The 24,467-nt window shown below is 32.6% G+C and overlaps 3 protein-coding genes across 3 annotated transcripts; all 3 read left to right on the forward strand.

The window, feature by feature from the left end:
* The first annotated feature begins 1,633 nt into the window (after positions 1-1,633).
* Positions 1,634-2,913, forward strand: LOC120079853 (F-box/LRR-repeat protein At3g26922-like). The gene is made up of 2 exons (XM_090310387.1): positions 1,634-2,593; positions 2,695-2,913. Exons 1-2 carry the CDS (start codon positions 1,634-1,636, stop codon positions 2,911-2,913), a joined length of 1,179 nt encoding a protein of 392 aa, XP_090166513.1.
* A 5,472-nt stretch (positions 2,914-8,385) lies between these two features.
* On the forward strand, positions 8,386-13,187 carry LOC150029761 (uncharacterized protein At1g51745-like). The gene is made up of 4 exons (XM_090310388.1): positions 8,386-8,738; positions 8,885-9,149; positions 10,421-11,454; positions 11,829-13,187. The coding sequence occupies exons 2-4, from the start codon at positions 8,956-8,958 to the stop codon at positions 12,944-12,946; spliced, it is 2,346 nt and encodes a 781-aa protein (XP_090166514.1). The 5' UTR covers positions 8,386-8,738; positions 8,885-8,955; the 3' UTR covers positions 12,947-13,187.
* Positions 13,188-15,626: 2,439 nt separating this feature from the next.
* LOC150029762 (large ribosomal subunit protein eL28y-like) lies at positions 15,627-17,629 on the forward strand. The gene is made up of 4 exons (XM_090310385.1): positions 15,627-15,922; positions 16,066-16,228; positions 17,047-17,210; positions 17,295-17,629. Exons 2-4 carry the CDS (start codon positions 16,081-16,083, stop codon positions 17,433-17,435), a joined length of 453 nt encoding a protein of 150 aa, XP_090166511.1. The 5' UTR covers positions 15,627-15,922; positions 16,066-16,080; the 3' UTR covers positions 17,436-17,629.
* Positions 17,630-24,467: the final 6,838 nt, after the last annotated feature.

Here is a 24,467-nt window from a genome sequence, read left to right on the forward strand (position 1 = left end):
TATTGCTCAACTTGAATAACAACAAGATAGAGGATCAAAAGATGGATTGGTCAGATATAAAGAGTTATTAAACCATTTGTAAATTAGTAAATGTAAACACATGAAAGTTTCCAGAATATATAGTGGATGAGTAACAGAACAACTACTAGGTTGTATATGCCATTGAGATTCAAGGACGTTTATGAAATTTAGAGGATGAAAGGACTCTTCAAGGAGGGAGAGAGTTCAACCAATCTCTAATGCCTTGAAGAAAGCAACATAAACATGGATAACACATTGGTGTTCTTGGTTCGACTATTTTTAGAACATTTGTCTAGCCTTTCTTTTATTCATCGTGATTCATGACACTGTTGTTTGTGTAACAATGCACCGTCTAATGAAGTTTGAGATTGAATGGCTAAACAGATGAATTTTTTGCCAAAGAAGTTTTAGATGAAGATAAACCCAAACTTTATGAATCTGCTCTGAAGAAGATAAACCCAAAATTTCTCAAATGGATACAACAAGACAAGCTGCTCTTTTGGTGGTTATTAGGTTCGATGACAAAAGAAAATATTGTTCAAATATTCAACTATCAAATGACAGAGGAAGACAAACCCACTTGAAGGCAAACGAAAATGTTGTTCAAATATACCTACGATGGAGAAGCTTAGATGATGAGCTCGTTTTCGATGACCGCCCGATGAAGACAACCCCACCTGAAGGCAAACGGCCGACCAACAGCTACTGAGAGAGGAAAGAGTTTGTTTGGGTAGGCAAACGGCCGATCGAGGGTTGCAGTACTTTTGGTAAAGTGAGAGAGCTGAGAGATGAAATTTAGGGCGCATGCGCGCGAGAGGGAAATGAAAATTTTGATAAATTTTTTTTTTTTAAAAAAAGGGAGGCTTTCAGTGTCGGTTTTAAACCGACATTGTAGGCCATCTTCAATGTCGGTTTAAAACCGACATTGAAGATCCATTTTTTTCAACCGACATAATACATCCGATAGTATTTTTTTCAACCGACATAATACATCCGATAGTACTATTTTCAACCGACATTGAAGCCCAAATTTCTTCTAGTGGATAAGGGGAGGATTATAGGTATATAAGGGGATAACTATCTCCATTGGTACGAGGTCTTTTGGAGTGAAACTGAAAGCAAAACCACGAGGGTTTGTGCCTAAAGTGGACCATATTGGACCATTGTGGATATAGTTGGAGTGTCGTTGTCCATATCACCACCAAGGTAATTTTATTGAACACTTAGTTTTGAGATTACAAATTAATTACACACCGACACAACACTGATAAAAAATGTTCTTCATGAATAAATATTTTACATCAAAGGGGGTTTAACAAAATTTCCAACACTTCATGTGAAATTAAAAGTGTAAATAAAGGTTGAAAACATATTAAGTTTAAGTTGTTAAAACCAAAAATTGAAAGAGGAGTAGATGATAGATATAACAAAAGCAAGTTAATTAAAGGACCTTGATTTATTTGAATTTAGTTTTCCAACCCAACGATGCCTTCTCGTCTTCCACTGCCATGATTTTGCAATAATGACTTCACATCTTCCAAGCAAAACGAAAATCCCTTTGTTCAATATCTCTATATAACAATGCCCGGTTCACCAAACAATTCCAAATATCATGTTAACATCGGAAAACAAGGATGTGGACAGAATCAGCTCTTTACCAGATTGTATTCTTCATGAGGTTCTATCCTTTTTACAAACAAAACAAGTTGTTCAAACTTGTGTTCTCTCAAAGCGATGGAAAACCCTGTGGACTCATATTCCCACACTCAACTTTGATTTCCTCTCCTACGCCTACCAATATGATATGTCAAAATCATCATGTTTGTTGGATGTAGAAACATCCTTTAAGCGCTTCGTGTTGAGAGTTTTAACACAACGTCGTGGTGAATATATTCAAAAATTGTCTTACAGTTACATCGCATATGATGCACGACATTTCCTTACAAAAGCCTTAGCTTATGCCCCAATCCACAGGGCTAAAAAGCTTTGTATTAATACCTACTGTGCAAATGATTTGCTGTGGTCATCTTTATCTGCTTGCAAATTCCTCACTATCTTGCAGATTTCATGTCGGGTTTCATCTCACTTAGAATCCTTGGTGTTACCTTCTTTGAGAATGTTGGCACTGGGTAATGGTGTTGGTGACTTTTCTTCCTACTGCTATTATTCTGACTATGACTGCAAAGACATGCCGTTGAATGAAAGCACTTTCTCAGGTTGTCCAAATTTGGAATGTTTAATTTTATTTCGTCTTCGGAAGAGTGCTCATGTTTTTGCTCCAAAACTTAAGAATTTGGAGCTGGATAATGATACTTTATCTTTCTCAAACAAATTATATTTTCCTGAACTTGTGTTGTGTACGCCAAATCTTAGGAGTGTCGAGTTTAGGAATGTTATACCTTGTTTGAAGTCTGCATCTGAGTTTGTATGCGTACACAAAGTATATATAACAGTCGATAACAATTATTTTGGACGAGGCCGAAACCAACAAAAGATCAAGGAAAATCTGAGTCAGTTGCTTAGAGTCTTTCATAATGCTACCTCTTTTACTCTACCTCCAAATGCAAAACAGGTATCTATGCATCTATCTATCTTAAACTATACTTGTTTTTCTTCCTTTTTATGCCTCTCTTTGCTCAGCGTTTTCTAACTTAATGTCTCTGTTTTGTGAAGGTTATGTTTAAAAGCCCTTCTTTAAATGGATGTTCTTTTCATAATTTGAGACATTTGGAATTCAGAACAAATTGGAGCAAGGAGATGATAGAGGAACCAGTTTCTTCAAACACATTCTCCAATTTCATAGACTGCCCCAATTTACGAACCTACAGGGTTCAATTAGAAACAATATCTGCATCCTTAAGTTGTCAGCTGAGTTTAGAGGACAAGCTTTAGTACTTTATTCACCTGATTTTCTGCATGCTAGTTTATATATATTTGGACTCATCATCTTACTTCTCTTTATATATATATATATATCAATTCTAGTTCAAGGACACTCTGACTAGTTATAAAAGCTATTTTCCCCTTTTTTGTTCTATCTATTCTGGTTGTATATTTAACTCTTATATTTCCATTTTAGCATATATGGAGTTTTGGTTCATGATATGCTCTTCATCTTCTCTCCTTCCACAATATAGATTTGTCTAAATAGTTTTATTTATTTCTCTATTTTTCAAAATCCTTCAAAATATCCTTACCATTGGTATAGGGATAAAAACCATTAGCACCTTGTTGCAAAAATAATTCTAAACTAATTTTTTTTTATTGATACTATTAACCTTTCAAAAAAAAATTAAAATATACTTATGGATAGTATAGTTATTTAGTTTTTTTAATGGAGGTTTTCAAAATTAGACAAATGAAGAAAATTATTTACACAAATTAGCAACATTTTTTATTGAGGCTGATAGAAGATGATAAAAATCTATCAATATCTATCTATGATTTTTTTTTTTTTGTTATTTTTATAAATAATTTAACATTTTTTCTACCTGGGAAAATTCTACTTATGTAAAGTTATTTTCAGTTGGAAAAGAACTTTTCATTTTTTTTTTTTAAGGTAAGGGTACTAATGCAACCTTTAAAAGTTAAGATATTTTTGCAATAAGGTATTGATGGTTTTTGTGAGTTTTTTTTAAATAATGTTATTTTAATATTTATTGGTAAAAATAGGATTGGTTTGAAAGTATGGACAAAAATAGGGTTGTAAAATCGTTGACGGGGTTCCAGAGTATCGATTCAGCAGATAAATCGTGGACTTGAACACAAATTGAATCTTTTGTATATTCTAAAATTTCATCTCAAGAATTTTTCATTCAAAGGAAAATATATATATATATATATATATATGTATGTATATACATACCTTGCATTAAAATTTCATTTAATGTAGAAATTAATATAATAGCGACATGTAATTAATTCGAATTTTTTTCGAATCTGTGAGTTGAACTTATGATATTTAATTTATTTAGTATGACTTTGATGTTTATAGTGTTAAAATGTTTAGTTTATTGTTATGTTTAAGAAGTTGATATTTATAGTTTAATACAAAATTATTGTGATAGTTAACAAGTTTAGTATACTTTCAAAAGTTTAATATAGTTTGAAAATTTTAGTTTATTCAGATAAAAATTATTGTTGTTATGTTTATTGTGATAAGTTGATATTTTCTAGTATTAACTTTGAAAATATAGTTTAAAATAGTTTGAAAAAGTTTAATTTAATTTAATTTTTTATTTTGTAGTAAATTTGAAAAAATAGTTTTAAAAAGTTTACCTCATTTTAATTTGAAAAGTTTAATTTGTTGTTATTTTTAAAAATAGTTATAAAAAGTTTAATTTATTGTTATGTTTAAAAAGTTTATGTTTACAAAAAATTGATGTTTGTCTTTTTTCTTTTTTTTTTAGAAAATGGCAGGCAAATGTTTAGGATTTTTGTTGTATACAAATGGTAATATAATTGATGGTATTGATAGAGTTGAGTATGACCAACCACCAAGTGGGAGTTTTACCATAAATGTCAACAGTGGAATTGTATTTGAACAATTCATTGAAATGGTCGGGATGTTACTTAGTGTAGATATGGGAGCAAATCAGATAGAAATAATATATATAGACATCATAATCTAAAACCATCAGGATCAATAAGGTTTATGTCATTCCCTATTTCGAATGCACAAGCTATGAACTTGATGTTCTCAATGGCAATGCCAGTGCCAAATCTAATACATTTGTTGTAAATGTAAATAGGATAGGGGTGGATCTTAGATACATCATTTAACCAGTTTGAAGATCCAACTCAATGTATCGATCCTGATCCGGAGTCAGTTGCATTGTCATGTGATAATGAAAATATGGCGGCTAACAACCTGTACAGAGACTTCAGAATAGAAACAGATGACGAATTTGAAGAGTTGAATTTCGATGGTCGTGAACATGAGATGCTTTCAGATAGCATTCGAGAACATGACCCAATTGTAACTCTTGTGGACATTGACAATACTCAATTGTATAAAGTGATGATTTGTCAAGACAAGGAAATGCACAACACGCAGTCAAATGTTTTGCAATAAAGTGTCACGCACCATATGAGGTTGTTGAATCTACACCGACGATTTGGACAATTCGGTGTAAGAAGTGGGAGGAAGGTTGCAAGTGGATACTTCGTGCAATAAAGAAAAAATCGCATGGCTTGTTCGAAATCACTAAGTATGATAAGCAACATACATGTTTTTATTTAAAACTAAGTCAAAATCACGTGCAATTGGATTCATCAATGATTGTACTAGAGTTCTGTGACGCCGAAAGAGAGAAAAACCATCTATCAGTGTGGCACAACTACAATCCAACATCAAATCAAAGTTTGGATATCATGTTCCTTACCATAGGATATGGGAGGGAAAAAGAAAAGCGTTGGCTAAATTGTTCGGTAATTGAGATGAGTCTTACAAATTGTTGCCCAGGTAGTTATATATGGTTAAGCAGACCAATCCCGGAACACATGTAGAGTGGAGAGTTAAAGAAACGCTTATTAAAGGCCATGTTATCCTAACTTTTGTATTTTGGGAATTTGGTCTTTGTATAGAAGTTTTTAATAAATGTCGGCCGATAATTCAGATAGATGGTACACACTTGTACAGTAAATATAGAGGAAAAACTGTTGATTGCTACATCAGTTGACTCGAACGACCATCTTCTTCCACTTGCATTTGTCGTTGCTGATGAAGAGTCCGAAGACACATGGGGATGGTTCCTAAACTACCTAAGAGAAATTGTAACACACGAAGAGATGTGTTTAATTTCATATCGACATGCTGGTATAATCGCAGCAATGAACAATCTAGCAAATGATTGGACGGGACCGAAATGTCACCATCGTTTTTGCTTACGACATATCGTCAGCAACTTCAATAAAAAAGTATAAATTTATTTCATTGAAATATTATGTTTATCGTGTCAGGTATCAGTTTCAAATTCGAAAGTTCAACAAAGCAATTGAAGATATCAAAGAAATAAATCGGAGCTGTCTGAGTTTTTTTGACAACATTAGTTTATAGCAATGGACTCAAGCACATGATGGGGGATTCAGATATGGGTGGATGACAACAAATCTATCATAAATGAAGTCCTCAAAGTAAATGGTGTCCTCAAAGAAGCTCGAATGTTTGCCTAATAAATGCTCTTGCTCAGATAACATTCTTCAAATGCGTGAAACTATTTTGAGAAAAGTAGAGGAGAAATAAGGGATGCATGAGCGTCCCCCCCCCCCCCCCCAAAAGATAAATACACCCCGTTAATATTATTTTATATATATATATATATATATATATATATATATATTATTAATAATTTATTTCAAACATATTTTATAATACTAAGTGGAGTAAAAATCCAGGTACGCACACGAGAAAATAAATAAATGGGTTGCACGATCTAGTAAACATGAAATACAATCATACGATCGGTATGAAGGTGTGTTTCATGTGAAGACCGGACGTCATAGTCTCAATGCCAAAGGAGGAAACGTTCAAAGGCTAAACAGGTCCGAGCGGTACTGTTCATGTAACAAGTGGCAAGCATTCGGCATTCATGCTCGCATTTTATGGCCGTTTGCTCACATTTTAACATGAACTACGAAGATTTTATGGATGACTATTACAAATTGTCAACGTATGCTGAATGTTACTCTCCTCAATTTCAACATGTACAAGATTACTAGATCATGCACCCTAATATGCCCGTCTTACATCCTGATCCATTGTTGTTGAGAAAATCTGGTAGACCAAAAAGTTCACGTTATCACAACGAGATGGATTGGACAGAACCAGTCACTCGACAACGATGTGGATGTTGTAATCAGTTAGGACATAATCGAAGGAAGTGTCCTTCATTACTAAGACGGACTCCAAATAGTTAGGGATTGAAAAATAAATATTTTTTTTATTATATATTCATTTTATTGTATATTCTATTTTTTTTTTATTATAATTTATTGTTTATTCAATTTTTTTATAATAATTTATTGTATATTCAATTTTTTTTTATTGTAATTAACAAAGTTTTACATTATTCTTTACCCTCACACTGCATATCCGGAATGAATTTACCCTCACTTTTCTCTACTATTCTATTTACTTATTTCAGCTTTTTTTAATTTACTTGATAATAAAATCAAGGTTAACCATATTTTTTCAGACTTATTCAATTATAGTCAATTTTAATATATGCACTTTCATTAAACTTACTCAATTATAGTTATTAGTTGTAACAAAATTCTGTTATTGTTGTTATTTTTTCATTAATGATTATTAGCTTTTTTTCTCATTGGTCATGTGTATCATGACCAATGAGGAAAAAAAAAGCTAATAATCATTAATGAAAAAATAACAACCATAACAGAATTTTGTTAAGTTGTACATGAGCGAGATCCTCATCACAAAATTAGCGAGATATCCTTTACCCACTTATCTTTTATTGTATATTTAAATTTTTTTATCATAAAGCTGTACATTGTTTTTTAATTAAGTTGTACATTATTCTTTTAATTAAGTTGTACATTATTCTTCTAATAAAGTTGTGCATTATTCTTTTAATTAAGTTATACATTATTCTTCCAATTGAGAAATAAATATTTTTTTAATTGAGAAATAATTTTTTTTTTCCAAATCATGACTTTAAACCCAGGACCTGTTGATCCCTATTTTTTGTACGACCAGTCCATTCATCGATCATATGTTGCTGTTGTATGGCGAGATCGTACTACTGGAAAAATATCTTGTAGGCGTCGAGACAGTTCTCCCGCGCACTATCCTGCTCCACCCTCGAATACTACTGCTGCACACATCTGGATTCTATGGGGTTGCCAGATTAGGATTTATTCCGTTGGACTGGCATCTGATTAAGAAGAACCCGAGCAACCTCAAGTTTGAAGTCGACGGCGACAACCAGCTTGAAATCGACGATGTCCGCCTTGTGGGACACATTGATTTTTGTAATTATTTTTATATAAATGGGATATTTAATTTACATTTTTTTTTTATTTTTATGAGATATTATTTTTTTTAATTTATTCTTTTTAGAGTTTAAATAAAATAATAAAATATTTTTAGAAATTGTTTTTATAAAATGGAAAATTAAAAAAAGAAAGAAAGAAAGAAGTGGAATATGTAATAATTAAAAAAGAAAAAAAAAGAAGGGACAATGTCGAGGGTTAATTTTGAATCTTTTTTACAAATAGTTTGAAAAGAGCAATATTTTCCTAAATAGTTTCTAAAAGGACAATATTCTTTTAATTTTTTTTAACTAAATACGCTATTAGTTTTTTTTTTCTTAATATATATATATATTTTTAATCTCAGTAAACAATAAATAATAAATTAACAATGTGCAAGCATGGTTCCAAGCTCCCTGAAAATTTCCCAAGATAGCAAGTCCAAAATGCTCTGTTTTGATCCAAAACCCACAGCACTCTGTCTCACTCTCGCATTCCATTTCAGTATACTCTTCCACTGGCCTCTCTATCAGCTTCCTTTGAACTCCATATCTCATCAGGACAGTTGATCATCAAAGGATCAGCATACAAATTAGAATCTCCGTGGTTGCTAATCACTTCAAAACAACAAAATCAACAGACATAGTTCATCAGTGTTTGAGTATTCGATCGTCTTCCTGAAGATACTGTAGATCTTCTTCACTTTCAACTACTCTTCAATCCAGGTTTCTTTCTATCTCTTTCCAGGCTAGGGAAATCAAATGGGCCTTGACTATTTTTTTAACCCCTTTGATTGTTTTGCCTTTTTCTGGGTTTTTGATTGATTGCATGTACAAGATTTGTTGTTTACTTTTCTTTTCTTCGGCTTTAGGTTTGGGTTATATATGCATTTGTTTCTGAAAACGAGGTATTGGGAAGGTTGGTCTTCCGGGGGCTGTTGAGATGGGCAGCTTTGATGGGTCTAATACCACTAAGGCCATTGATGCGTCGGTGGGTGGTTTAGTTTGGGTCCGCCGCCGTAATGGGTCGTGGTGGCCTGGCCGGATTATGGGTCTTGAGGAGCTGTCTGAGAGCTGCTTGGTTTCCCCAAAATCAGGTACTCCGGTGAAGCTTCTTGGTCGTGAGGATGCAAGCATGTGAGTACTTCTTTCTGAGTTCTTTTGAACTGGATTTAGTGAATTGTTGTATAAACTTTCAGTTTCTGTGTACTGAATACTTTCAATATTTGTGGAATAGACTGGCTCAGCTTCATGCCCTGTATGGCAGGGGCATATGATGTTTGTTTTGCTCTTCTTTTTTTCCTCCTTTGAGTTTTTGTGCTTTCATTTGGTGTTAACGATTTGTGTATGTTCAACCTTATTAGCCTTAGTTGATCAGGAGTTGTTGTGCTTTGAAACGCACCATGCCCTGAACAAAAGAATGGATAGAACTCCTTGTACGCCTTTTGATTTGGATTGGTCTCTAATCAGTTGATACTCAAGCTTTTCGTCATTGTTTGCAAATCTGGTTGCATGACTGCATAGAACTCTGGTGGGCTGAGCAAGGGTTCTTGTTGTCCTTGGAGATTTAATTATTTATTTACTTTTGTATGAAATAATGTTTTGTTAACAGAATGCAATATAAGGAAAGTAATACAATGGCAGAGGGACAAGGGTGGCAAGAAAGGGCGGAAATTATGAAAAAGAAGAAAACTATTTTGAACACTTCATTTAGAGTTCAGTACCTAAGTAAAAACATTGGTAATGGGGAGAATTTGCACTTGGGAAGGATCATTAGTGTGGGTAGATCTTGTCCGTTCTAAAATTCCAAGACTTTATGCATTATGTTTAAGTTGTTTTGCCTTCCATCGTGTAGGATATGTCATTATCGACTCTTGAAAGTCAAGCAGGAAAATTGATGATAAGGAAAGAAAGATATAGATTTTCTAGAATTTTCTTTCTCTTGTCCATCCTTTCCCCTTCGTTCTCCTTCCCCATCTCCTTTTGTAGTTCTTTCTTTTACTCTAGATTTTTTCCTGGGAGGCTTTAGTTCTTCAGATATATATAAATCTCTTAAATTTTAAACCTTGACTATCTCTTGGAAGATATGAATGTAACTTCTAAACATATGATTGGGGCTGATATTGTGATGAGGCTTGGAGTAGTAGGCATCACTTACCAAAGCTAGGCAGATAGATGGACTCCTTCCCCGCTGCTAAGGGAAACTTCAAACTTTTTTTTTTTTTTTTTTTTTGCTTTTTGCTTTTTGCTCTTTCAGGATTATGGTTGATGGAGACAATTTGCTTTCCTTGTTTAATCTTTCAAAATTCATGAAAAAAAATATTAATTCTTTTGTTATGTTCAAGATACTGGCTTACATTTATTTACTAATTTCAACTATGCTGAGAAAGTCCTCTTTATTGATATAGTGACTGGTATAATCTTGAAAGATCTAAAAGAGTGAAGGCATTTCGATGTGGGGAGTATGATGAATTTATTGAGAAAGCCAAGGCTTCTGTAGCCATTGCAAGTAAGAAAGCAGTAAAATATGCTCGAAGGGAAGACGCAATTCTTCAAGCACTTGAGCTCGAGAGTGCTCACCTTGGCCAGGGTCAACTGGCCTTGAGTTGTAGAATGAATACTTCTGGCAGCAAGCATGATATCTCTAACAGAAACTCCAAACTCATGGCTAATTCAAGTGAAGTAGAGTTGACCGATAATATGAGTGATTCTGAAGACAGATCTGATTCAATGCCAGAATTATCTCAGTCTGGAATTTCTTTCGAAGAGAATTTTGGTTCTTCAATGGCTCGATCTGGTCAGAGTAGGAGGAGAACTCCAAACGACTCTGAGGATGATGGAACAGAGGGTGTAAAGCGAATGAGAGGGCTTGAGGACCTTGGTATTGGTGTAGTGTCAAAAAGAAAAGTTCACACTGGATGTGTAGTTGAGCTGGTTCAAGAAGTTAGTGATGTAAACTGTAATTCAAATACTCCCAATTGCTTGGCTAATGAACATCCTCCAGATGATAGCCAAGTCAGGTCATCCCTATTTAAAAGAAAGAGGTCTCAAGTGTCCAATGTTAATGAATTCTCGAAAAGGAAAAATCGACATAGACCATTAACAAAAGTTTTAGAAAGTACAACAATGTTATCTGTTCCAGTTGTTTGCAATGAACTTCCCAATTCATGGGGTTTACCTCTCAGGGGTTTGTCAGATGGAAAGCTTTCTGAACAAGAATCAAACGAGTCAAAGAAGCGTTCCTCGGCAGCAGTGAACAATAACTCGGACAGTACTGTAATTTCTTGTGAGTATATGGCCCCTACAAACGCTCTTGATACTTCTCATTTTAATATCAAGGTGAAGGATACTGAAGTTTCAAGTATTTGCGATCGAGCTGAGAATGGTATTCCTGATCGATTATTTCACGTGCCATTCTCTGGGGAGGGAAAACATCCCGCAGGTATGTGTAGAATGCACATGAACATCAAATATCTATGGATTATCTCTTTCTTTCTTTCTTTTTGTTCACGTCCCTTTTACCAATGTTTTATTTTCTTCAGAGATGACGGTAGATTTACAGTAATATCGATGTCATGCTTTATAAGAAGTATATTGATCGGTTCCTTCACCTGTAAATATTTGGTTTATTCTTGCTCAAAGATTGTATATGTTGTATGGTTCCCTAGGTTCTGAACTTTATTCTAATCAAACTTGACTGCTTGCTTCGGCTGTATATCTCCCATCTCTGTGCCTTGCCCATTTTGTTTTCAATTTGTTACGCTCTTTCCACAATGGTGCGATTTCCCCTTACTGGCTATTTTCTACTTCTGTCAGGTCTTTCCCCAACATTTTTCCCTAGGTGCCCCATTGGTGTATCGGAAAGACAATCCAGTCAAAGTAGTCAAGCCAAACCTGTATGTGTAAGCAATGAACTAAATAATGAATCTGGTTCTACTAGTTCTGCCGTTGCTGATCCAGATAGCAATATCAGTAAAACAATAGAGAAGGGCAGTTCAAAGTGGCAGCTAAAGAGGAAGAGGAATTCAAGACATACAAAGAAAACTCGTACAAACGACTCAATACATTTTGTACTTAGTGACGATAGGCAAAAAACTTCTGGGGCAGGTATAGAGCATCTGGATGGATTCAATGTAGAATCTGATCTGAAAGTTTCTAGTAGCATTCAGGAACCTCCTCTCTCAAAGAATAACTTTAAAGCAGAGCCTGAGAAACTTGCTGAAGAAGGATCGAATGAGTTGGATTCTATCAAATGTTCATCTCAAGACCAACTTCATACTATTAGTGGAAAAACAAATAAGCTGAAGCAATTGCCTGATTACACTTGGGCCACTCCAAGGTTGCTCCCTTTTCGCCAATCCCGCCTTATGGTTCACTCCAAATATCAGTGGTCAGAATTTTCTTCTACAAAATTTGGTTGTAATGCTTCGCTATATGATGTTGAGCTTGTGGTAAAAGCCAACTATAAGCCACAACATGTTCCACTGGTTTCATTAATGAGCAAATTAAACTGTAAGGCAGTTGTTGGTCATCCGCTCACTGTTGAGGCATTGGATGATGGTCATTGTGATGACCTGTTGAGCAGATCTGAACTTGATCCTCAGAAGGGTGTGGAAAGTTCTCATTTGGTACAATCAAATTCTTGGAAAGGGAAAACAGTGGGCAAGCGACGTGCCCGTGTATGTCAACCGCGTCCTTCACCAGGGAAAGCATCAAAGACAAAGAAATCTGGACAACTATCAAAAAAGACCCGGAAACTGTCTTCACTGACTGTTCAGAAGCAGTTTGTAGATGATAGTAGACCAGTGGTAGAGAAGTCCAAGGGTTCTTTTATAGCATGTATCCCCCTCAAAGTAGTATTCAGTAGGATAAATGAAGCCGTGAATGGGTTGGCACAACCAACCCATCGCCCTTTAATGACTGTGAGTCGATAAATAGTTTTGTTTTGCTGAATTTGCCTGTTTCTCCTTCCATTGCAGAGTCTACTTCTTGTTTGACCCAACTCAGTTTGAGGCTTCTTATGTAAAATTGTATCGCATTTTCATACTATAGGAAGAAAACTGGCTAGGAGAATGCTTTTGGCTTTGTATATATGTATGGTCACCTGAGGTATAAAGATGGCATTGACCTTATATTAGATGATGCCTAATGTTAAGATGTTCCTTTTTCTAATAATTTGGGATCCATTTGTGATTGTGCTCTAAGGGAAATGTGAGACTGATCTCAAGATGGCAAAGACAAAAGAAGCAAGCGGCTATTCTATTGGACTGATTTCTTTGCTTGTTCTTGAATCGCCCTTGTAATGTGACACTTTTGTTTTTGGTTTCTCATATTATCCTTTTAGAACGTTTCTATGTTTGATAAAACAGTGGGTTTCTGATATTAGACATATGATATGAAGTGCATTGGGGCATACAAATTATTTATGCTTCGAGATATTTTGTGCCTATGGCAATGTGGGGATAAACTTTTCAATGTTTAGATTATATAGTGATATGAACATTAAGGTATTATACTAGATTTTACATGATGTGGTGTGTTGGCTTGAGTTCAACATTTGGATTTGGCTTAGTTAGACTGGCCAGTGAAAATTACTGTTATAGCAGAGGTAGTGTTTATCCGCTTTATTGTGTTCCAATGTCCCTGTTTGTGTATATTTTTCTTAAAAGTTTGAATTAATTAGACCATTTTTTGTTTTTGTTTTTTTTTTTTTTTTTAAAAAAATTAAGTTTATTTTATCTCAATTTCTTATTATTATTTATATCTTTCTTAAGTAAAAAAAGTTTGAATTTTCAGTCAAATTATAAAAAAAAAAACAATTTTTTAACAAATACTTTTTTTAATTTTCAAATTTTGATTTGGTTTTTGAAATTATTAGTAAAAAGCAGATAATAAAGCAAAAAAATAGTGTTCATGGGCTTAATTTAAAAAATTAGAGATAAAAATCAAATGGATCCTTAGGTTGATATTCTATTAGTTTATTTTAAATATCAAGATTAAAAGTACTACTTCTACTTATTGGTTGGTTTCTTTGTTTGATCTCTTTTTAAGGAGTGTTTTTAAAACTCGATTGGAGTTTTAGAAAACTTCAAAATAAAAAAAAGTTGTTTTTCAAAATTTTAAAAAAATGGTTAATAATTTAAATGTACATTGTAAATAAATGGTACGGAAACATGCAAAATTTTCAATGATTAGCATGAAAAAAAAAATTAAAACCTTATTTGACAATCATTTTGTTTTTTAGGTCTGATTTGGTAACTATTTGGTTTTTAGTTTTTGAAAATTAAAGCCTATAAATACCCCTCACATACCTAACTTTTTTGTTTTCTTATCTACTTTTTATCCATGTTTTCAAAAACAAGTCAAATTTTGAAAACTAAAATCCCATTTCGTAACCATTTCGTTTTTTATTTTTTGTTTTCGAGAATTAAACCTATTTATTCTCAATTTCTTACAAAAGTTTGCATCTTTCATAATTACAATGGTTGAATTCTTAATTGAATTCTAAAAATAAAAACAAAATTTTAAAAGTTACGACCCTGTTTGATGACCATTTTGTTTTTGTTTTTGTTTTTATTTTTAAAATTTAAGCCTATAGACACTACTTCCATCTCCATATTTCTATCTTTGTTATCTATCTTTCATCAATGGTTTAAAAATAAAGCCAAATTTGAGAATTGAAAAAAGTAGCTCTCAAATAGTTGTTTTTGTTTTTGGAATTTTGCTAAAAATTCAACCATTGTACTCAATAAAGATGCAAATCATTGTAAGGAATGTAGATGAAACAGACTTAATTTTCGAAAATAAAAACAAAATGATTATCAAATGAGACCTAAAAAAGTAATTTTTAAGAATTTGTTTTTGTTTTATGGTTAAAAAAATTAGTTTTTAAAAACTTGTTTCGTAAAAAAAAATAATAAATAAATAAACTTGTTTTTGTTTTTGGAATTTGACTCTTATACTAAAGAAATGTGCAAACTATGGTAGAAAATAGGAGGAAGTTGTATTAATCTTAAAAAATAAAAGACAAAAAACGAAATGGTTATCAAACAAGATCTTAATTTTCGGTTTGTTTTTTCCTCAATTTTCTTGCCACATTTTAAACTTTTTCTAAAGAAGTATTTGACTTTTTTAGTTGAAATCTATATATATAAAAATATATATATATATATGTTTTTTAATACTTTTCTTATTTAGAAACTATTTGATTTTTGGTTTTTATTTTGAAATTAAAATTATAAACACTGTTCTCATTTATATGTTTTTTCCCACTTTTCACCAATATTTTGAAAAATCAAGTCAATTTAAGAAACTTAAAAAAACAGCTTTAAAAAATTTGCTTTTATTTTGAACATTTAGCTAAAAATTTAAGCATATCTTCTAGAAGCCAGAAAATCATAATATATTTTGGAGAAAACAAACATAAATTTTGAAAACATAAAACTGAAACTAAATATTTACCAAAATTCGAGTGTGCGGGTATGTTCTTACAAACATAAAAATGAAAACAAAATATTGTGCGTGCGCGTGGATGTGGATATTTGCATGCCCACGCGTGCATGTGCGTGCATATGTGAAAGAGGATAAAATTGGAATAATAAAAAAACAGAAATCAGATTTAATTATATTTTTTGGTATATTTGTAACTTTACATAAACCATTGCTAATATTTACAATGGTATGATTTTATTTTTTTGGTGCAATGCCCCAAGTTTAATATTTCTTGTTTTAAAGTGGACACAATATTCGTATTTTAATCTTCTTAAAAAAAAAAAGTTTTTATTGAAAAAAAAAACCCCAAGGCCCATAGAATTAGGGTTTAGTATAAAGAGTAGAAACTCCCTTGATCCTTTGCACGCCCCATTTTGCCTATCGGAGCATCGGTCAGACAAAACCCTAACGCAAATCAGGTATTTGGATCTCTCTCAACGATTTCGTTCGTTTCTTTGCATTTTTTGTGTTTTCGAAGTAATACCTTGCGTATGTATGTGTTTTCTCAATCTAGATTCACTTTGAAGATATCTTTTTTGATCTGTTTTCATCGTTGTTGCAGGTCCACAAGAGGAAGATGGCGGCGGTTCCAGGACAACTGATTTGGGAGATTGTTAAGAGGAACAACTCTTTTTTGGTGAAGGAGTTTGGAAGGGGAACAGCTGGCGTTCAGTTCAGCAAAGAGTCCAACAATTTATACAATCTGAACTCCTACAAGCATTCTGGTCAGTCATTTTAAATCCTCTGATTAATGATGTGTTATCTTCAATTTAAGGGAAATCCTAGCGGACCAAATTTGAAGGGTTTTGTTTGAATGTCGAAACAACCTAGAGACGGGATCATAAGTACATTATGCATTATTTGGAGGGTTGTGTATGATTTTTGGGTACTGGAACAACGGGATTAAGTACAGGAAATTGAAATATTAGAGTGTTGTCTTCTTTGATTCCCTGAAGATTTTCGAATGACCTCAACGCTGCTATGCCCATTTTCTGAATTCTTGATATTATGATCAAGTGGTGCTTATCTAGATATATATGTGTAGATGCTTCATGCATTCTGGATTTGGTGGGAGCCAACAAAGTTATGTATACGAAGTTGTAAATCATGTGAAGTTTTGTTTCTGCAGCAACCGCCAGGGGAGACTGAATGATCATTGTGCTCGTTCAACTAATGGTTATGTCATTGGTTCTTTTATTGTTAGATGTGATCAAGGCATTATTTAGTGCTTGGGATTACATGCTTGACAATTAGTTCTGCAGTTTCCTAAACTAAATCCTTCCATTGCTAATCTGTTTGCATGAGATAATATGTTTCGAGTATTTGAATGCTTGGTTTTTGTCCTCGTTGAATAGTTTGGTTTACTGTCTTATATATTTGAATTAGAGAAACATATGACTTTGTTTCAGAACTTTATTAATAGTGGTGACTGGTGAGAGGAGTTTCAGGGGATCCTTTCTTCTTTTCATTATTTTTATTATTTGCCTATACCGTGTTCAGTTTATTTATAGATTTAATATGATTCTTGTATTTTAACTTATAGGTTTGGCCAACAAGAAAACTGTTACAATTCAACCTGGAGGCAAAGATCAATCCATTTTGCTTGCAACAACTAAGAGCAAGAAACAGAACAAACCTTCTTCATTGCTTCATAAATCTTTGATGAAGAAGGAGTTCCGTAGGATGGCAAAAGCTGTGACAAACCAGGTAATCAGCAAACCTTAATTATCTTGAGTACTTGCCTTCTTAAGCTGGAACAGTGGCATTAACTCCCGACTCGAATGATATCAGGTGGCAGATAACTACTACAGGCCAGATCTGAAGAAGGCTGCCCTAGCAAGATTGAGTGCTGTAAACAGGAGCCTCAAGGTTGCTAAGTCTGGGGTTAAGAAGAGGAACAGGCAAGCCTTAAAATCAAATGTCAGGAAGTGAGATTTAAGGGAATGAGAAATGAGATGTCGTTTGCCATTGTGTTTTATGTTGGAATGCCAACTTTTTAGTTCAGTTTGGAATCTGAAGAGTAGTCTGGCGATAGATGTTTTGCTGTGTTTTGCATTATTATATGATTATTATTTTCTTGCTGTGGTGAACTTTTGGCAGGTAATCTTAAGACTTTGTTTTGGTTATGTGTTATTTTAATTGTAGTTGAAAAATACTTGATATTCACCAACCTTTCACTAGGCCACTTAACCTAGAAAATGAGTAATAGCAACCTTTTGGCCGTTCATGTTAGATCTCCCCATGTATCTTGAGGTGATTTCCGCTAGGCAGGTTTACTTGATTTTTTATTGTTCTGTGATATTTGGATTGGTTGGTACCTTTGAAGTAGAATGTAGCAAACTATGACAAGGAGTCTAATTTTCTACTTGGGCGGGGATATTTCAGTCCTAGGAAAAAGGTAAATTGCCAAAAATAACTCCAAAATGTTTTCATCTTGAACTTGTTGAAATTCTTTTTCTCGGTTGGCTTTAAATTGACCCCAAGATTCAAATGAATTTTGAAATAGAATTTTCAAAGGTAAAATTGTAATATTTGAAATTTAAGGATTAAATTGAAATTAAGCCACAGTTGTAATTCGAAAAGTAGATCTCAATTGACACTGATAAACTATGAAAGTATATATATTTGTAGGTTAGATTTTATTGATAAACTACATTAGCATATAGATATATATATCTCATATATATTTCTTTCGCTTTTATTTTACTACTTTCTAGTTTAGATTTAGTCTTACTTTGGATAACAGATTTGGATTGTTACCTATTTATGCCTTCGTGGTTTATTTGCTTCCTTAGATATTTGCCTTTTGTTTTGTTTTGTTGAGAACACTTTTTGAACAAAACGATCTCTTTACACTGCACAGGCACATAACGATTTCAAACCTTACTTTTGTTGTTTTGTTAAGAAGTCTTTGGTGATAATACATTAATACTTAAACCTTTCTAAACTTATTGGTGTGTACAGCTAAAATTAATCAACTTGTTCTATTTTCTCAATAAAATATTCAAAGCTGAGCTACCCTTATGTTATCCTCATCTCTTACTTACCCCTTGTCCATTTTTATTTGTCAATGGAGATATTGGCAGGTTTAGGCACTTACCCCTTGTCCATTTTTATTTGTCAATGGAGATATTGGCAGGTTTAGGCTTGAAACAGTGACTTTGTGCTTTAATGTTACTTCCTTATGTATCATAAAACTCCATCCTAAGTGATTGGGCAACTTGGGAGATTCATGAAACTAGGTTTTCTTTTACACAAATATCACTAAGATCCTGTTTAGTTTTTTATTTTTATTTTTGAAAATTAAGTTTAGATCATTCACATTTTTAATTATGATTTGCTTCTTTTTTTTTTTTAAGTACAATCGATGAATTCTTAGTCAAATTCCAAAAACAAAAATGACTTTTTGAAAGTTATTTTTTTGGGGTGAAAGTAGTCTATAGACTTAATTTTCTAATAATTATCAAAGAAAATGAGTTAAATGTTAACAAAAGAATTGATTTAGAAATTGAAATTTTAAAGATGGAAAAATGTAGCATACTAGTTTTTACATATATGAGATTCAGTAGGAAAACGACGACTCAGCCTAGGTTCTCAAGCTCCCAAAAATAAGAGAGAAATGATAGCCAAGAACGATGGAATTGATCACATTAATTTTAGAACTGGACAAATCGATGAAAACGATTATGTTCGAAGTTAAAAGAATAATATCAATATTTTAAATACGTTTTTTTTTTTTTTTTTTTTTGTGTGGCTAAAATAGCATAATGAGGCAAATCTAAAAAAAAAAAAATTCAAATAATTATAATTTAATTACAGAAAAGATGACTCTCAAATCAAATATGGAAACAGAAAGTATACGAAAATTCAAATATACCGTCCGTAAAATCATTGGGAACAGTTTGATTTTTTTTTTTAAATAATATTGACAAAAAGAGGGTAGGATTGAAAGTATTGTCAAAAATAAGTTTTTAAATCATGTATCCAATACACGATTAGCCCTCAATCGTGTACCCGGTACATGATTACCTTGGGTATACGACTCCCTTCTCCATTAAACTGCCGCGACCCTTCTTCTTCCTCCATCCAAAAGTCTTCTACCTCCTCTTTTCTTCCGTCTTCCCCGTCCGAAAATCTTCTCTATTCGTCTATCCGAACAAATTATCCAAAAATTTCCTACCTTAAGTCGTGTGCCTCCTTGAACCATCCGTTCAACCGTTCATCCGAAAGCTTCTCCTCTCTTTGATTGTGGTAAAAAAATTTCCTTACGTTGTTTTGGAATACATAATCTTCACATATATATATATTTCTTGCATTTGAGCTAAACTTAATCTACAGTTTATGGATCCATGATTTATTTGTTGGGTTACATCTAGAAATATATGTATATGTTTGTCTATTTGTTGGGTTGATTTTGTCTAATGTAGTTTATGAACTTAGAAATTAGATTATGTTTATGAACTTAAAAATGAAAATTGGTTCATATATATATTATTTTGTTTGCATTTAGGCTGAATTAAATGTATGATTCATGGATATATTATTTTATTTTTATTTGGGCTGATTTAAATGTATAGTTTATGAATCTTAGATTTAGGCTAATTTAAATGTATAATATTTAGATCAACTTAGAAATTGGATTTTGTTGGTTTGACATATTAACATATATATATTTTTTTTTGTCAACTATAACCGTTGAAAAAAAATCATAATAAATATGTCATTGCGTTCTGAATATTTAGTTATTCTTGAACCTGGAAATGATGGAGATAGTGACATTGATGTTGAAGTTGATGAATTATTTGGAAACGACAGTAGTGGGGAACAGAATACTACGAAATTGTTATAATGAAATCAAATCAAGATTTTTGGTATGTCAGATGTAAATCATGGAGTGATGTTCGAAATCACCAAACTTCAAGGGGAACACTCATGTTTATTTTCAGAATTGACACATGATCATTCACAGCTTGATTCAAATTTTATGAGTATCAAAATCCAAAATTTGGTTAGAGCTGATCCTAGGGTAACTGTGACTCTATTTCAAGAAGTAATTAAAAAACAATATGGATATAATGTTAATTATAGACGGGTGTGACAAGCCAAGAGAAAAGCATTGATTACTGTGTTTGGTGATTGGGAGAACTCTTATTCATCACAATCTAGGAACACGAAAAGATTAATTTACGTGGAAAATCCTAGGCCAGGGAGAAAAAACCACGATCAAATCTTATTATTAAGTTACACTGAAATACAGAAAGACTGCTCAAATAAATAGACAGACAGGAAGCCCTAGGCCCATAGGTTTTTCCTTTCCTCTGATGTGCTAGTGCTAGGTACGACTATTTTTTGTCGAGTTTTTTGGTCCTTTGGTCGAGAAGGATTCAAACATTGTTGGCCATTAATCCAAATCGATGTAACTCATCTCTACGGAAAGTATAAAGGAAAATTATTGACCGCCTTATCTATTGATGCAAACGGACATATATTTCCCCTTGCTTTTGCTATTGTTGAAGGTGAAAATTCTAGTTGGTCATGGTTTTTGTGGACAATGTGTGAATATATTACCTAAAGAGATGATATTTGCTTGATTTCTGATAGATATAATGGCATTCTTGTTGCAATTAATAATAAGAAAATTGGTTGGAGTGAACCTAGAGTGTACCATCGATATTGTCTTTGCCATGTTGCCAGTAATTTCAATACAAAATATAAATCAAAGCAACTAAAAAATTTGGTTTTTAAAGCAGGAAATCAACACCAAAGGCGTAAGCTCATTCGGTGCATGAAAGAATTGAAACAATTGCATCTTGAATGCCTTGAATATTTTTTAGATATTGACTTGGAAAAATGGACTCAATCACACGATGATGGGTACCGCTATGGGTGGATGACAAGTAATGCAGTTGAATGCATGAATGGTGTTTTCAAAGGTGCTAGAATATTACCAATTATTTCTTTGGTTAGGCTAACATTCTATGTGTGATACTGTATTTTGAACGTTGGAGAAAAGAAATCAATGAAGCACTCGATCGTGGAGACATGTATACAAAATATGCCTTAAAGAAACTTAAGAGGTGGGAAAAACGAGCATCTGCGCGTACGGTGACATCTATTGATAGGGAAAGTCAAACTTTTGAAGTACAATCTGACATAAGTATGATTTCTCCCTATAAAGAACAACACACTCAAGTTTTGAGCTTGAAAGAAGGAACATGTTCTTGCAATAAGTGGTAGTCATTCAAGATTCCATGTTCTCATGTAATTGCAGTTTGTATGGGTTTATGACACTGATACTACTACAAGTATGGACTTATGACAGATTTCCAATTATAGCACCACAAATCTAGTTACAGGCCCCAGATCATCGTCCACTTAGTGCCAAGTATTATTTCATTTATATATTTATTTCGTTACCATTTTATGTAAGAATATAAATTAAATGTATTTTTTATAATTTTAGATGGAGTGGTGTATTAGCTGCCTCTGAACAGTCAGCAAATATGTTACTCGTGTACAGAAAAATATTTGACAGACTGATGCACAATCAGGTAACAAATGTATATATAAATGAATATTTAAAACATTTTAGATGTATACTTATTATTTTTTTTTTTTCAAATTATTTGGACGCTAGACACACAACAGATTTGGTCATCTTTACCTGATTATTGTCGTGATGGTGAAGACATCTGGTTGACTGTTAGCCCTCTTATATGCTTCCATATAGTAGAGTGGCATCATCCAGATCGTGTGTTGAGACAGTTCGGTCTTCGACAAACAATACTTTCGTTGTCCTATACACTCCCAGCACTACACCAGATCGATTTAAGAGGTAAGCACAACCAAGACTGGCGTTGAATCCATGTGGAATATATATCCTATTGGCATGGACGAAATGATCGTTGTGCACAGAGAGAATTAACAAATGAGCCAGTTGTATCAGATGACTACTTTTCCTGGTACAATTCAATCACGAGGTGATTTATACGACGCTTACTATTACTGCATGGTAAGAGATTTAAAATCATACATTTTCCATATATATGATATGAATATTGTTTAATATTTAATTTTTTTATTGTACAGAATAATTTTATCGGAGATGTACAACAATATTCAGTGCAGAACAACTTACCAGGCTTGGGTTCAATGTGTCAGCATACATTGGTCAACATAGAAGGTATTATTCAACAAACAAGACGACTCAATGTTGTTGACACCGATTGAAGACATATTCATCATAGACGACAACGACAACAGGATGAACCTAATTTAGATGGACACGAAGACAACTCCCATGAGGGGTAAGGGCGAGGGCCAGGGGGTCGTTTTTAAATTTCATATAAACTTTCATTTTCAAATTGTAAATTAAAGAACTAATTGTAAATCTTCTTTAATATTATAACATTTATTTTAATATGAGTACAAGATAATTATGATTTCATTGTACATTAAATATAAAACTAAGTTTAACCATAAAGGAATTTATGGACATGTTCCTAAAGTCTTAATATTGTTGTACATCTCCAATTAAAAAAAAAAAGGTCAATCTATTTAAAAAAAAAAAGAAAACAAAACAAATCGTGGACCGGGTCCACAATTATGACAATCGTGGATCCGGTCCACGAGTTTCCATGCGACCGATCAACCAGTTAGCCGACGTGGTGCTAACTAGATTAAACGGTAATCGTGTATCCCGTACACGATTTCACTACCCTAGTTTTGTCAATAGTTTCAGCAAACACCTATTTTTAAAAATATTTTCAATCCTACCCTATTTTGTCAATATATATTAAACTAACATTATTTAAAAAAAATCGAACAATTTGATGGATTTGATTTGTCTTTTCAAGTATTTAATTTTGAGAAGATTTAAAATCATTTTTATTCTCTAAATTTTGATAGAAGTAACAATTTAGTCCCTGGACTTTGGTTTATAACGATTTAGTCCTTGAATTTTCAATTTTGCAACAATTTAATCCATGCACTTTATTATGTAACAATTTAATTCTTGTATTTTAAAATTTATTATAGTTTAGTCCCTATTGTAAAAATTATGTTAAGATTTAATGAAAATTATTGCATAAATAAATCGATAAACTAATTAGAGACTCAATATTTTTACAAAATACAAAGACCACATAATAAAATAATAAAAATTGACATCTAATTTTGATTATTTTAGGGGCTAAATTGTTACATATTTGAAAATATAAAGACTAAATTATTAGATACTAAAATTCAAGAACTAAATTATTACAAATTTAAAAAGTACAAAGATTAAATTTTTACAGATCAAAGTTCAAGGACTAAATTCGTACTTTAAAAGTTTAGAGACAAAATATTTTTTAACCTTTTGGAATAAGTCACTTTAGGAAAAAAAAAAATTGTGGCAACCACTCAACAATTTTTTTTTAACACTTTCGAAATTTATTTTTTTTAAAAAAAAATTATCAAAAAGTTGGAAAAAAAAAAAAAAAACTATTTCTCGATTTGGACATGATTTTGACAGTACACTCCTATTTTCCATGAGCACTTTTCATTTAAAAAATTGTAATCGATTGTACCCTAGAGAAAGAGGGTAATGTATGAGTGTCATATATTCGATTTGTCAGATTCCTTTTTGTAAAATTGTCACGATAGTGATAGACATTTATGTCTATCAATCCCTATCAATTTCATATACTAATAAATAGTAATATTTAACTACAAGTATTTATTGTACAAGTTAATAAATACGTCATCTATTCTTTATCTTACAAGTTGTGTTACCCATTTATCATTTCAAAGAGGGTTCAGATGCAAACCTACGTACACATACATATTTCACTAAAACAAGTTATGTCACTTGTTTGTAGTTCATCAACATTTACTTTTCTTTCCAATCAATTTACGCATTTTATTATCATTTTAAATGAGATATAATACATACTTTTATATGGACAATAATTTAACCAATTC

Source organism: Benincasa hispida, unplaced genomic scaffold, assembly GCF_027475165.1.
Source record: "Benincasa hispida cultivar pf3 unplaced genomic scaffold, pf3_genome.v1.1 HicScf941, whole genome shotgun sequence".
Classification (NCBI taxonomy): Eukaryota; Viridiplantae; Streptophyta; class Magnoliopsida; order Cucurbitales; family Cucurbitaceae; genus Benincasa; species Benincasa hispida.